This window comes from Odocoileus virginianus, chromosome 9 (genome assembly GCF_023699985.2).
Source record: "Odocoileus virginianus isolate 20LAN1187 ecotype Illinois chromosome 9, Ovbor_1.2, whole genome shotgun sequence".
NCBI classification, from domain to species: domain Eukaryota; kingdom Metazoa; phylum Chordata; class Mammalia; order Artiodactyla; family Cervidae; genus Odocoileus; species Odocoileus virginianus.
Window position 1 is genome coordinate 43,479,845 of NC_069682.1, and position 12,768 is coordinate 43,492,612.

A 12,768-nucleotide genomic window follows, 5' to 3' on the forward strand; every position below is an offset into this window, starting at 1 on the left:
AGTCTTGGTTGTTATCTTTTTCTAGAGGCCAAACTATACTGGTCATTCTTTGTGCTCCGTGGCCAGATCTCCTAGTAGGACAATTGTCAATCATATATTTAAATGTTGTAAACCAACTGCACAACCTCTCTCTGTGTAGAGTTCTGCAGAGAAACAGAACCAGCAGGATGAAGATATACATATAGATAGATAGGTAGATATGTGTGTGTGTGTGTGTGTGTGTGTGTGTGTGTATATACACATAAAGAGAGAGAGAGCTAATTTAAAGAATTGACTCATGCAGTTTTGGGAGATGAGGAATCCAAAATCTCAAGGGTAGGCTGGCAGTCTGGAGTTCAGGGAATTGAGCCAGTGTTGCAGCTGTAGTCCAGAGGCAGACTGGAGGCAGAACTCCCTCTCCCTCAGTGTTTTTCTGTTAAGGCCTTCAGTTGATTGGATGAGGCCTACTCACATTATAGATGGTGGTTTGCTTTACTCAAAGTCTATTGATTTCAATGTTGCTTGCATGCTAAGTCACTTCTGTCATGTCCAACTCTTTGCGACCGTATGGACTGTAGCCAGCCAGGCTCCTCTGTCCATGGGATTTTCCAGACAAGAATACTGGGGTGGGTTGCTGTGTCCTCCTCCAGGGGATCTTCCCAACCCAGCGATCAAACCTGCTTCTCTTATGGCTCCTGCGTTGGCAGTTGGGTTCTTTACCATTTGTGCCACCTGGCTAATCCCATCTAAAAATATCATCACAGCAATACCCAGACTAGTGTTTGGCCAAATATCTGGGTGCCATGACCTAGCCAAGTTGTGCATAAATTAACCATCACCCTTCCCCCATACCATCTGATGGAACTTGGGCCCTAATCTGTAGGTCTTAGGTTTGGCAACCCCTGGGGGGCTGCCATCAACAGAGATAAACCCAGGTTCCCAACACTAGACAGTGGTTTGACCATTTTACAGATGAGGAAACAAGTCCTAGAAAAAGGTTCAATGAATTGGCCCCAACAAACCCAGGGTAGAGTTAGGACAAAAATCCAGCCTCACTGAACAGCTGTCCCCAGCTATTCCTACAATTCTTGTTTCCACTGGGGCCTGAACTCAAGATCCCTAAGGAATATCCTAATTTCACTTTCTATTTGGAAAACTGGAAACAAATCCGAACACATTCAAACCATGAACTCTGAAGGGAGAAAATCAAAGCCTCTCCCAGATGCACCTTCACATTCCCATCCCCAACCCTCCTAGAATGCAGCAGACACACACTCGTCCACCAGAAAATTCTTTTTGAGAGTGCTTTATTCAACAAGATCTAAGTCAGGTGTTTTAAAACATATCAAAATGTTACAGAAATTCACAGCTCCCTACTGAGGACTTGTCAAGTTACATTAAGATATCTAAACACATCAGTTTATAAATTCAGAACCCAAACATTGAACCAGGTCATGTACCATTGCTTGAAAAGCAAGTTAAGATTAAGATAAAAGATACTTTACAAAGCTAAATCAAACGGGGAAACCCTTAAGAAACAGTAGCAATTATACACCCGAAACCAGCAGCTTGGAAAATAGGTCTGCGATCTGCTGGGGAGGCTCTACAGGTAAACTGAGGTTCTCCCTTTTCAGCTGTCCATGTCTAGTGCTTGGCTATAACACAAGGGGAGCTGTAACCTCCCATGACAGGGTAAATGCTGTCAATTCCCTCAGAAAGAAAGGGTGCCACGTGTGTCTATTTTTACCTCTCTAGATCATTTCTCGTCTCACCTGCCCCCAACAAGAAGACTTTGTGTAAAACAATTTAAGTAGAGACTTGACTAGAGAATCTGTACTGCTGCATCGGTGCTCCAGGACATCTCTGCCTCCTACCTAAGCCTTCACATCATGGTTTGGGTGCTATGCTGGTGTGCTAAGTTGCTTCAGTCCTATCCGACTCTGTGCGACCCTTATGAACTATAGCCTGCCAGGCTGCTCTATCCATAAGATTCTCCAGGCAACAATACTGGAGTGGGTTGCCATGCCTTTCTGCAGGGGATCAGGAAGCTGATCTAGGGATTGAATCTGTGTCTCTTAGATCTGCATTGGCAGGCAGGTTCATTACTACTAGGGCCACCTGTGGAACTCCTTTGTTCATACAGAAATTTCCCTTGGAGATGTACCTATGGCACCATGTTCTCTGTGCTACAGAGCTTTGAAACAGTTTTGTTTTTTAAAGAGAGCATCTCTTTTCTTAAGAGAGCTTCTTCCCCTTCTGTGATCCATCTCTCTTTCCAATCTCCTAACCCTGAAATAACTGCCCAAACTCCAGAGAAAGAATTCTTGCCAAGACATTTTTGCATCAGAGAACAAGGTTTGTGTTTTGAGTGACTTTTTTATTTTTTGGTCTTTATGTCCTAAAGTCTTATCTACACTGATGACAAAATATCATTATCTAGAGGTCTCTAGGAGAGTGTCTTGTTTTCTTTCTGGTAGAAAGGAGGGAAAGGTGAATATATTATTCCTTGAAGTCTCAGGCCAAAACCTCAACCTCAGGGCTCAGCATTTGTCACAGGGATGGCTAATCTCAGATTCTCCCACCTCAGCCTCAACTCAGAGTTAAAGTCCAAAAACCTGGAGGTCAGTATGCACACTCCTTACCAGTTTGCACAGTCAAGCCTATTTGTGCTTTTCAGTTCCTCCTCAAGGTAACCAGCCCCCCCTTCTCCTACAATTTAACTCCTCACATTCTCACTAATGTGATTACTAAGAATGTTACCTTGTGCTTAATTCCAACATCACCAGGGGGACTGGATCCCCTTATCACCAATCAGATAAACTCAAGTTTTTCCTTCACTTGATCACCTTATAACATAAGCTCCGGGAAAAAGATTAAGTCGGATGAGGCTATGTCACTTTTCACAAGTGAGGGAAAAAAACCCTATAAATTGGCCCTTTGTTCATCACATGATTTCAGGTTCATTGCACACAGTTACATAAATGCACACAAATCTGTCCAGGAGTTCAAAGCTGGAAGGCCATGTGATACCAGTGAGAAAATACAGCTTTACATTACAGCAGTGTCTCTATTTCAAAGAATCTTTCCAAAATTCCTGACTGGGTTATTAGTACATGAGAAATGATTTCTAAACAGGGTGAGTCAAAATGGAAGAGTGGGGCCTGCATTAAGTGGAATGTATCATGTAAGAGATTTCCCTTAATTCCACCCCAATCCCCAGTCTTTAAAAAAACCAAGTCTACCCCAGTATCACTTTCTCAGAAAGTGATCTGGCAAACTGACATTTCGCAACATTTCCATGTTTAACACTATCATAATGTTAGTGCAAATTAAAGAGAACATTGATAAACCAAAACAGCTGTCCAATAAAAGTTAGTCATTAGTAATTTACGTCGTGGAAACACTTTTCCCAAGCCATTTAAGGAAGATTATTGGGGCCAACAAAGGCTTTGAACATTCAAAATAAAAATAACCAGAAGAAAAGTTTTCCAAGTCATTTCTCAAATGCAAAATTCAGGAAGTATGTTTGCATTCACAAAACTGTTCTTTCCCATCTGTAACAAAGGAAGCCTCTCCCTGGGCCCCTATTATTTTCTGTGCATTTTGCAGAAGCCCACTGAAGAGGCTAAGGCCCTCCTGATTTCCAGTCCACCCTGCACAAGGCTGGTGGATATCCCCACAGAGGCAGTAAGCTTGCTAAGGGACCCTTGGCAAAATGACAAGTGGCAGCATACCAACTTCTCGAAAGTCAACAATGAAACCACAGCTGTAAGCCATCTAAAGAGGTCTTTCTTGGAAGCCACAGGGGCAGATGGGGGCAAGGGTGCCCCTGGCAGGAAGAGCTCTGTTGGCAAGGGTCCACTTTCCTTGCAGGCACAGATCAATGTTCTTCTTTCCTCAACTGCCCAGCTCTCCAAATCTTCAGAGAGGAGGTAGAGAAGAGATGGGGAGTTCTACCCCAACAAGGCTCAGACTCCTGCTGTTAGGAGCTTCTGGCCCTGCTTGGTTGACCTCCACAGCCAGCACCCTGTTCCAACCATCCATCTAACCCTCTTCAAACAGTATCAGCTGTACTGGGGCTGAGCTACTTGCCAATCTTCCCAATGGGGGGCTCCAAGGGACAGACTCTTCTTGCCCTTTCCCCTCCATTGGAGTCTCTCTAAAGATCTCACAGGTAGCTTCTCAGAGAAGCTGATAGAGAAGCTCCGTCCTAATTATGCACCATCAGAGGGCAGCCCAAAAGGCATCCCTGAACCCCATACTTGGTAAATAGCAGAAGTCTTCATTCCTAAGAGTCCATCTCCACATACAATGTGACAGCAACTTGCAAGAATATAGTGGTTGGAAAGTTTAAAGCCTTGACTTCAAACATAGGACTTCAGCTCCAAGTGCAGGAAGACTCCTTGATTATGGGCAAATGGACTGAGCTTACAGGCACCTGTCATTCTACAAGAAGTCTTCACATTTCCCTAAGGAGGGGAAATTTCCCAGCCACCCAAGACCAGGCCCTGGCCTCGTCAGCCAGTCAGCACCTTGTACAAATGAGTGAGACCTGTTTCATAAGACATTTCTTTCAACTCAGGAGGCACCAAAGAGTTGGGGTCAACAGCTTGGCATGCTGAGAGAAACATCAGGCTCCCCCTATTTCCAAGAGGTAGCCAGGGAGGCAAGGGTCAAGGCAGAGTCCATTCTTTACTGGCATCCACACAGATATGTCCTTGTTACTTAGAACAATCAAAGTTTCCAGTGTAAAAACCTGTGGGCTTATTGCATCTACCCCACTGATAGTTTCTTTTTCTTTCCATCAGACCTGCCTTGAGGGCACGGTTTGTTAATTAACTTATTTCCAAGGATCTCAGACTCACAGATCCTTCTAGGCATACAGAGAGAATATCTATTAACACAGTGAAAGTGAAAGTTGCTCAGTCTTGTCCGACTCTTTGCAACTCCATGGACTGTAGCCCACCAGGCTCCTCTGTCCATGGAATTCTCCAGGCAGGAATACTGGAGTGGGTAGCCATTCCCTTCTCCAGGGATCTTCCCAACCCAGGGAACAAACCCCGGTTTCCTGTATTGCAGGCGGATTCTTTATCATCTGAGCCACCAGGGAAGCCCAAGAATACTAGAGTGGGTAGCCTGTCCCTTCTCCAGGAGATCGTCCCAACCCAGAAATTGAATCGGGGTCTCCTGCATTGCAGGTGGATTCTTTACCAGCTGAGCTACCAGGGAAGCGCCTATTAACACATAAATACCCCAGATGGTGAGTGTGCTAGACCTTCTTTTCCCTCTAAAGTTGAACAGATATGTATGGTTGCTCCCTGGCACTTGAGAGAAGAAATTTTTTTCTTCAGTCTAAAACCCCTCAGATTGGCGGTGACTCCTCTGATTTTCCTGCCTACAAGCACATATTTGCCAGCCTTAAGCACTAGTGCTGGTTGCTTGGAATTGAATTGCATGTGAATATATCATGTAGGCATGTGGATGTGTACCATATGAGCACACACATGTGCACACACATTCTGGGTCCTCCTTATAATAAAAACTGAAAGTCCTCGTGAGTGAAGGAAAGGAGCAGGGAAACAAAGGACAGGGAGTTGCTGGCATCTCCATTGTGGTTTGAAAGCTGGAAAGATTTGCTTTTAAATGTTTCCATGGAAGGCATCCAGCTTCCTGCGAGTCTTCTCTGGGCAGCAACAGCCTCTGCAGCATCTGGATCCCCTCCTAGTGGCTCAGATTGTTGCTGGGGTCTCAGCTATCTCCTCCAGCCTCTGCCGAATCATTAGGCGGAGCACAGTGTACCTGGGGAGAGAAGAGCTGCAGTGGAGAGCAAAAAGCAACAGAGTCCCTCTTGTGACCCTCCCCCACCACCCGGGTCACAGTGGGGCCAAATGTGTCAACCCTTTGCTTCTCTTACTGGCCCACTCTTGAACCACTTCATTACTTGTGTTCATTACCACAACGGGATGAAAGGGCTGAAGAGGCTCACTCCAAACTATTATAATTATAAAATAATTATTAGAAAATCTGACAAAGAATGAGAAGGTGAAATAACATGAACAGTAATAAGGTTCCCTTCACTGAGTACTTAATATGCTTAAGGCACTATGCATAGAGGATCATCTAATCCTCAACTAGGCTGGACCATAGGAAATTGCCATTATTTTTACCATTTGGAGGAGCCTACAAAAATGGCAACTTCATATTTTTGCCAAAGAGAATATAGTAACTACCAGGCATGGAAGTCCATGGCTTATTGATATGTACTGTTTTTTATGCCTTTCCTGAATTATGGCAATTCAGATACTGGAATGGACACTGTTATACAGAGTGAACATGGCTTTGCACTACACAGCAAAAACCATTTTTAAAGTTTGGCACATAGTAAGTGGTCAATAAATGTTCCTTGCTATCATACTAGTTATCACCAACACAATAAATGTAGCATTGACTTTATTCTCTAGTGGCAAGAAAATCTCAATCGTTCTGCCATCTCTGTGAAATGCAATCTACTTTGTGACTAAATATGACAAAAAAATAACAAAATCCTTCCTAGAACAAAGTTTTAGTGCTGGAATTTTCAACCCAAATGCAATTTCCAGAAGAGATGTTTAAAAAAAAAAAAGAAACAGAAAAAGAGACTCAGATGTATAGAACAGACTTGTGGACTCTGTGGGAGAAGGCGAGGGTGGGATGTTTCAAGAGAACAGCATCGAAACATGTATATTATCTATGGTGAAACAGATCACCAGCCCAGGTTGGATGCATGAGACAAGTGCTCGGGCCTGGTGCACTGGGAAGACCCAGAGGGATCGGGTGGAGAGGGAGGTCGGAGGGGGGATCGGGATGGGGAATACATGTAAATCCATGGCTAATTCATGTCAATGTATGACAAAAACCACTGCAATGTTGTAAAGTGATTAGCCTCCAACTAATAAAAATAAATGGGAAAAAAAAAAAAAGGAGGAAAGATACAAGGAAGGAATTTTAGAGGTACTCTGCTCAGATGAATTTCCACTACCGAGACAACCTTCCTAAAATCCTTGGAATATTTTTATGTCCCATATCAAAATGAGAAGTTGAACAAGAAGCAGAAAGACAAACACATCAACACAACTTTCATGTCCCCACCTGACATATGGCATTGTCAACAGGAAGTCCCCTGAACAAAGTCCATAAGACCCAGATCCCGGCAGCAGCTCACATAGCCCCTGCAAGGCTCCAGAGCAAAGCCTGCTCTCATTGAGGCCTCAGGAGAACCCAACCAGCCACCCCAGGGGCCATGCTTACTTGCGCATCAGCTTCTTGACTTCCCTATCTTCTTCCTCTTGGAGCTTCTGAATGAAGCTTTTAAGGACAGGCATCTCGAACTTTATATACTGAGCCACCTGAGGAGGAAAAAGTAAGTCTGGGGTATAAGACCCCTATCAGCACTATTCCAACTTTTTTGGGCATCTCTCTCATGTTAGGCACAAAGACTTGGGAAATCTGTTTCTGTGCTAATTCAGGATTTCCTCAAAGACAGGAACCAAGTTTTATTCTTCTCAAGGTGGGCAGAGAGTCCAGGATAAAGATTGCTTTATCTACATGATATTTAATACATTATCTCATAACTTCTCATTTTTATCTCATGTATTCAATACCACGAGAGGTAATGTCAAACACAGAAAAGCACTTTCTCTCGATTCAGTCATGCAGAGAAGACTGGAACTCATAACATCCAATAAACCCTTCTGATCTCCCCTAAAAGAATTTAAGGAACCATGCTCAGAATGATGATTTGTGCCTCAAGTCTCAAACAGGTATCCAAATGTGAACTTCCTCCTGAAAAGCTATAAGTGAGAGAGTGGCCCCCACCAGCCACTCTTCCCCCCTCACCAGCATCCTCACCCTGCTCCATCAACTCTTCTCCATGCGAGAAGTATATTTCTCCATCCTGTTAATGTTGGGCTCAGCTACGCAACGTGCTTTGGCCAATGGAACATGTATGTGGATGTGACATATGTCAAATCCAAGTGGGGGCTTTAAATGAGCTTACATGGTTTCTTGCACTCCAGCCATCTGCCATAAGAAGCATACCTAAGCAGCCACTGCCTCTGAACCCTTGGTCTCTGAATAAGACACGCAATGTAGTGAAAGTGAAAGTCACTAAGTCGTGTCCTATTCTTTGTGACCCTGTGAACTGTAGCCCACCAGGCTCTTCTGTCCATGGAATTCTCCAGGCAAGAGTATTGGAATGGGTTGCCATTTCCTTCTCCAGGGGATCTCCCCAACCTAAATATTGAGCCTGGGTCTCCTGCATTGCAGGCAAATCTTTACCATTTGAGCCACCTGAAGTCAAACCACATCTAGAGCAGAACAACTGCTACCAGCCTGCAGAATCCTGATCAAGAGAGTAAATGTTTGCTGTTGTAAGTGACTAAGATTTGGGAATGTTTGTTACTATAACAAAAGCAAACTAGTGTGTAAGGTAAAATCTCAGCTAACTTCTTGAAACTGCTTAGAAAAGGTTTGCAGAAACTTTTCAGCCCTTAAGTATACCAAAAAGCCTCAATAAATTTATTCCTTCTATGGAAATCATTTTGTGCCTCAGCATTCTTCCAATTAATTCCCACAGGACACAGCCTCAACCTAGCCTCTACATTAATTTTCCTTGGCCCCATGATCATTACCATTCAAGAAAACCTAGTATTGAGAAATAGCAACAAAGTTGGGCAAAAAAACCAAGCTATAACCCAGTTATCGTTTATCCAACCCACCCCCCACCCTCCTGGGACAGATATCAGACTGAAAAGGGACTCACATCATAGGTAACTTCCTCCACCTGGTCCTTCTCCATAAGGAACACTTTGGAGACCTGCTCACATGGGCCCTGGAGGATCCGGGCAATCAGAGGATAGTCCGTGTTCTTCAGCTTCTGTTTCTCTGGAACCACACACAGCCAAGAGCAGCTCTGAGTTGCCTGCGGTCTTTCTCACTGTAAGTAGCTGTCAACTCAGGGGCTCAAATGGACCAGGCACCTTAGGAGATGCGGCCATACAAGTCAGGAAACTGATTTGTAAATGACAGATTCAACAGGTATTGTTCAAAGCAACTGCTGCCGCTCCCCAGCAATATTTCCATACCTCAAGCCTTTTGGAAGATGCTGCGCTGGAGAAAATAGTTTTCTCTGTGCTTTGAGAAAATCCAGTTCCTTTTTTTTTTTACAGGCAGTTGGGTTTTAGGGTTTGTTTACTGACCACATATGGCATTCCCCAGTGAACTTACCCAGGGAGCCCACCCGCCTTGAAGGCAAACAACATTTGGAGGTTTCCAAAACCAACAACTAAGCAAATGAGGGAGAGATTCTGTTTTTAACTTGCTATTTTGAGTTAATTAAAAGTTTTAAGTGCCTTGTGCTCTTTATACTTACCACCGCTGGTATGGACCACATACAATGCAAACTCCTCTGCCGAGTTCTCAATCTGAATCGGGAAGGAACAAAAGATACTCACTAAACGCATATATTTACACATCTAAACTTTGGCCATTTCTTCTTCTTGAACACTGCAAAGCTAAATAAATGATAGGCTCTTTTGAGGGGAGGACTATTTATCTACAGCATTAAAAGTGATGAGGAGATGGAGCAGGTAAGTAACTTTATTAATAATAATAGGTAATAAGACCTAATATTTATTGCACCATGCCAGACACAGTTCTAACAAACTCCACATGTTTTAATTCATCTAATACTCATGAAAATCCAGTGAGAAGAAAAATACTGCCTGCCATATCAGTAAACAAAAGACGTTACAGTCATCAGTGATTGTAGGCACTTCCAATGGTGAGCCAGTGAGTCCTGAGAAGGACTCAGAAAGGAAAAAGAAAATACTTGCCAACTAGCAGTCATTGGACTATAACGACTCCACACATGACCATAGAGGAAACTTAGGATGTGAAAAGACTGAACACTGGCCCAATAGCTGGGGTGCATATCAAAAGAATGACTTCAGTGAGCCCATACACTTGCATCTTCCCATACCTAGAAAAAGACTAAATTCCTTAACTTGAGATATCTGGTTTTCCTTTAATTCACAATAATCTTTTGACATTCAGACTACTTGCCCTTTATTGAAAAACTATGTATTCTAGCTCCCTCCTTGTCTTCTCGGAGCAATTTTCTCAGGAAAATTGAGATGCTGCCTCCAGGGCTTGAAGTCCTAAGAATATACGCCAAATAACACATAGCTCTCACTCACAGATTTAGAGAATGAACTTACGGTTGCCTGGGGGAAGGGATAGTTAGGGAGTTTGGGATGGACATGTACACATTGCTGCATGTAAAATGGATAACCAACAAGGACCTACTGTATAGCACACGGTACGCTGCTCAATGTTATGTGGCAGCCTCGAGGGGAGGAGGGTTTGAGGGAGAATGGATACATGTATATGCATGACTGAGTCCCTTCGCTGTTCACCTGAAACTATTAACAACATTGTTAATCGGCTATACTCCAATACAAACTTCAAGATTATGTTTAAATAGAAAAAATACATAGCTCTCAACTTTTAGGTTGTGCAATTTTTTTTCTGTTGACACCAGCAATGGGTGCTCTCAACCTCATTTTACAGATGGGGAGGCAGAAGCACAGGGATTTTAAGTCACTTGTCCAATTCATCCAACCAGCAGATGATGGATGGAGATTCAAACCCAGAGCCCATGCCTTAAACCACTAGGAGACACTGGCTTCTATAAAAATAAGAATACCTGGCTTCCAAAAGACTTAGAAGGTGATTGTGGAAAACATACAGAGTAATAAGCCTTTAAAAACATCAGGCACTATAACTTTCACATCTATTGAAGAATGACTTTTTAAAGTAGCTTCCCCAATATACTAACACATATATATGGAATTTAGAAAGATGGTAACGATAACCCTATATGCAAAACAGAAAAAGAGACACAGATGTATAGAACAGACTTTTGGACTCTGTGGGAGAAGGCGAGGGTGGGATGTTTCAAGAGAACAGCATCGAAACATGTATATTATCTAGGGTGAAACAGATCACCAGCCCAGGTTGGATGCATGAGACAAGTGCTCGGACCTGGTGCACTGGGAAGACCCTGAGGGATCGGGTGGAGAGGGAGGTGGGAGGGGGGATCGGGATGGGGAATACATGTAAATCCATGGCTGATTCATGTCAATGTATGACAAAAACCACTGCAATATTGTAAAGTAATTAGCCTCCAACTAAGAAAAATAAATGAAAAAAAAATAAAGTAGCTTCCCTAAATGCACAGAAGTCAATATGTACATGGAGCCCTGATCCAGTCATCAGGTCTGGGGTCCTTCTCTGGTGGAGAAGGACCTGAGGGCTGGTGCTTCCCAGGCTCCAGTGGTATCAGAATCCCTGTAAGCCTTGTTGAACAGGTTCCCTGGCCTCCTCTCTGAGTTCCCATTCCGGTGGGCCTGATTCAGGGGAGAGAGAGACCTGAAAACCTGCTTTTCCAACAAGCTCCCAGGTGATGCTGATTTCATGGGATCTAAAGAACCTAAACCTTCTCTGCCCAGAGCCGTCCTACTCTGGCAACACACACTCTCCATAGCTCCCACCTCTACACCTCTGGGGGCCCTGAGGCACACACGTCACTGTCTGAGACAGCCAGCAGAGAGAACTTGCCTTAAATTTGTTGAGCAGCAACTTCAGGACCTGTGGAGTCGTCATGGTGCTGTTGATGCGGACATTGGTGATGGAGCCATAGGCTGGCGTGAACACTGATGTCTGTCAACAGAAGAGTCTGACTCAGAGCAGGTGTACAGACAAGAATGGAGCACTAAAACCCAAGGGACAAGGACAACGGCACTCAATCTGGGCTTCCTGAGAGTCCCCTGCCCCTGACAACCTAGAAGTATCAGGCTTTGAGGTCAACAAAGAGCCCTGGGTTTTGCCTAGCTCAGGAACTTGTACCCATCCCACTACAGGAGGCTGGAGGGATCTGAGCTTGCCAATTGGCAGGCCTGGGGAGGGAAAGAGGAACAGATAAGGGAGGCCCTCCATCCAAACAAAACACACACAAAGCACCCTCCACTACAACTTCAACATGAGGAAGTCTGTGACCATTCTTCCATGATGCAATTGTTTCCAGGGCCAGATCAAAGCCAAGCAGCAAGACTGAAGGAGGGTCAGCTAGCTTGGGGTCTTGAGGCAGGAGACAGATGGGCCCCAGGCTGAACAGTTTCTCCCCATGAGTAGAAATGCCTAATAGTAGAAACTCCATAAAAGCAAGATGATGGAGGAGGCTGGGCCCTGCCCAGATAAGAGATAAAAGACCATGTATTTCTCAATCTTGAAGTTACGGAAAGAAAAAAGAAAGTCAACTCGCTCAGTTGTGTCCAACTCTTTGTGACCCCACAGACTGTAGCACACCAGGCTCCTCTGTCCATGAGATTCTCCAAGCAAGAATCCTGGAGTGGGTTGCCATTTCCTTCTCCAGGTGATCTTGCCAACCCAGAGATCGAATCTATGCCTCTCGCATTGCAGGCAGACGCTTTACCATCTGAGCCACCAAGGATGTTAAGGAGACTTCCTCAATTGCACATGTGCAAAAAGGCTCCTTGGAGGTCAAAAAGGGAGGGGTTATGATGTCAACTACCCACAAGGTCTTTTCACTAGAATCTGAGGCAGGAGCTAGATGGGTCGCAGGCTAGTCATTTACAACTGGTCTCATGTTTGCATTTCACGGGCAGGAAAAACTGGGCTTCAGGCCCGACACTTACAATTAGCCTCCTGTTAGTATTTCCTGAGACGGGA

General features: G+C 44.2%; 1 protein-coding gene across 5 annotated transcripts in view; it reads right to left on the minus strand.

Moving 5' to 3' along the window:
* Positions 1 to 1,269: 1,269 nt before the first annotated feature.
* RASSF2 (Ras association domain family member 2) overlaps positions 1,270 to 12,768 on the minus strand; it is a 53,635-nt gene continuing 42,136 nt past the window's right edge. For 4 of the 5 annotated variants that reach the window (XM_070472293.1, XM_020883692.2, XM_070472292.1 and 1 more), the window contains 5 exons: positions 11,638 to 11,739; positions 9,389 to 9,440; positions 8,780 to 8,901; positions 7,267 to 7,364; positions 1,270 to 5,793 (listed from right to left, as the gene is read on the minus strand). In XM_070472293.1, coding sequence (XP_070328394.1) covers positions 5,709 to 5,793; positions 7,267 to 7,364; positions 8,780 to 8,901; positions 9,389 to 9,440; positions 11,638 to 11,739 — 459 coding nt within the window. In that variant the 3' untranslated portion in view covers positions 1,270 to 5,708. The remainder of the gene's footprint in view (positions 5,794 to 7,266; positions 7,365 to 8,779; positions 8,902 to 9,388; positions 9,441 to 11,637; positions 11,740 to 12,768) is intronic. The other variant, XM_070472291.1, reaches the window with a different exon arrangement.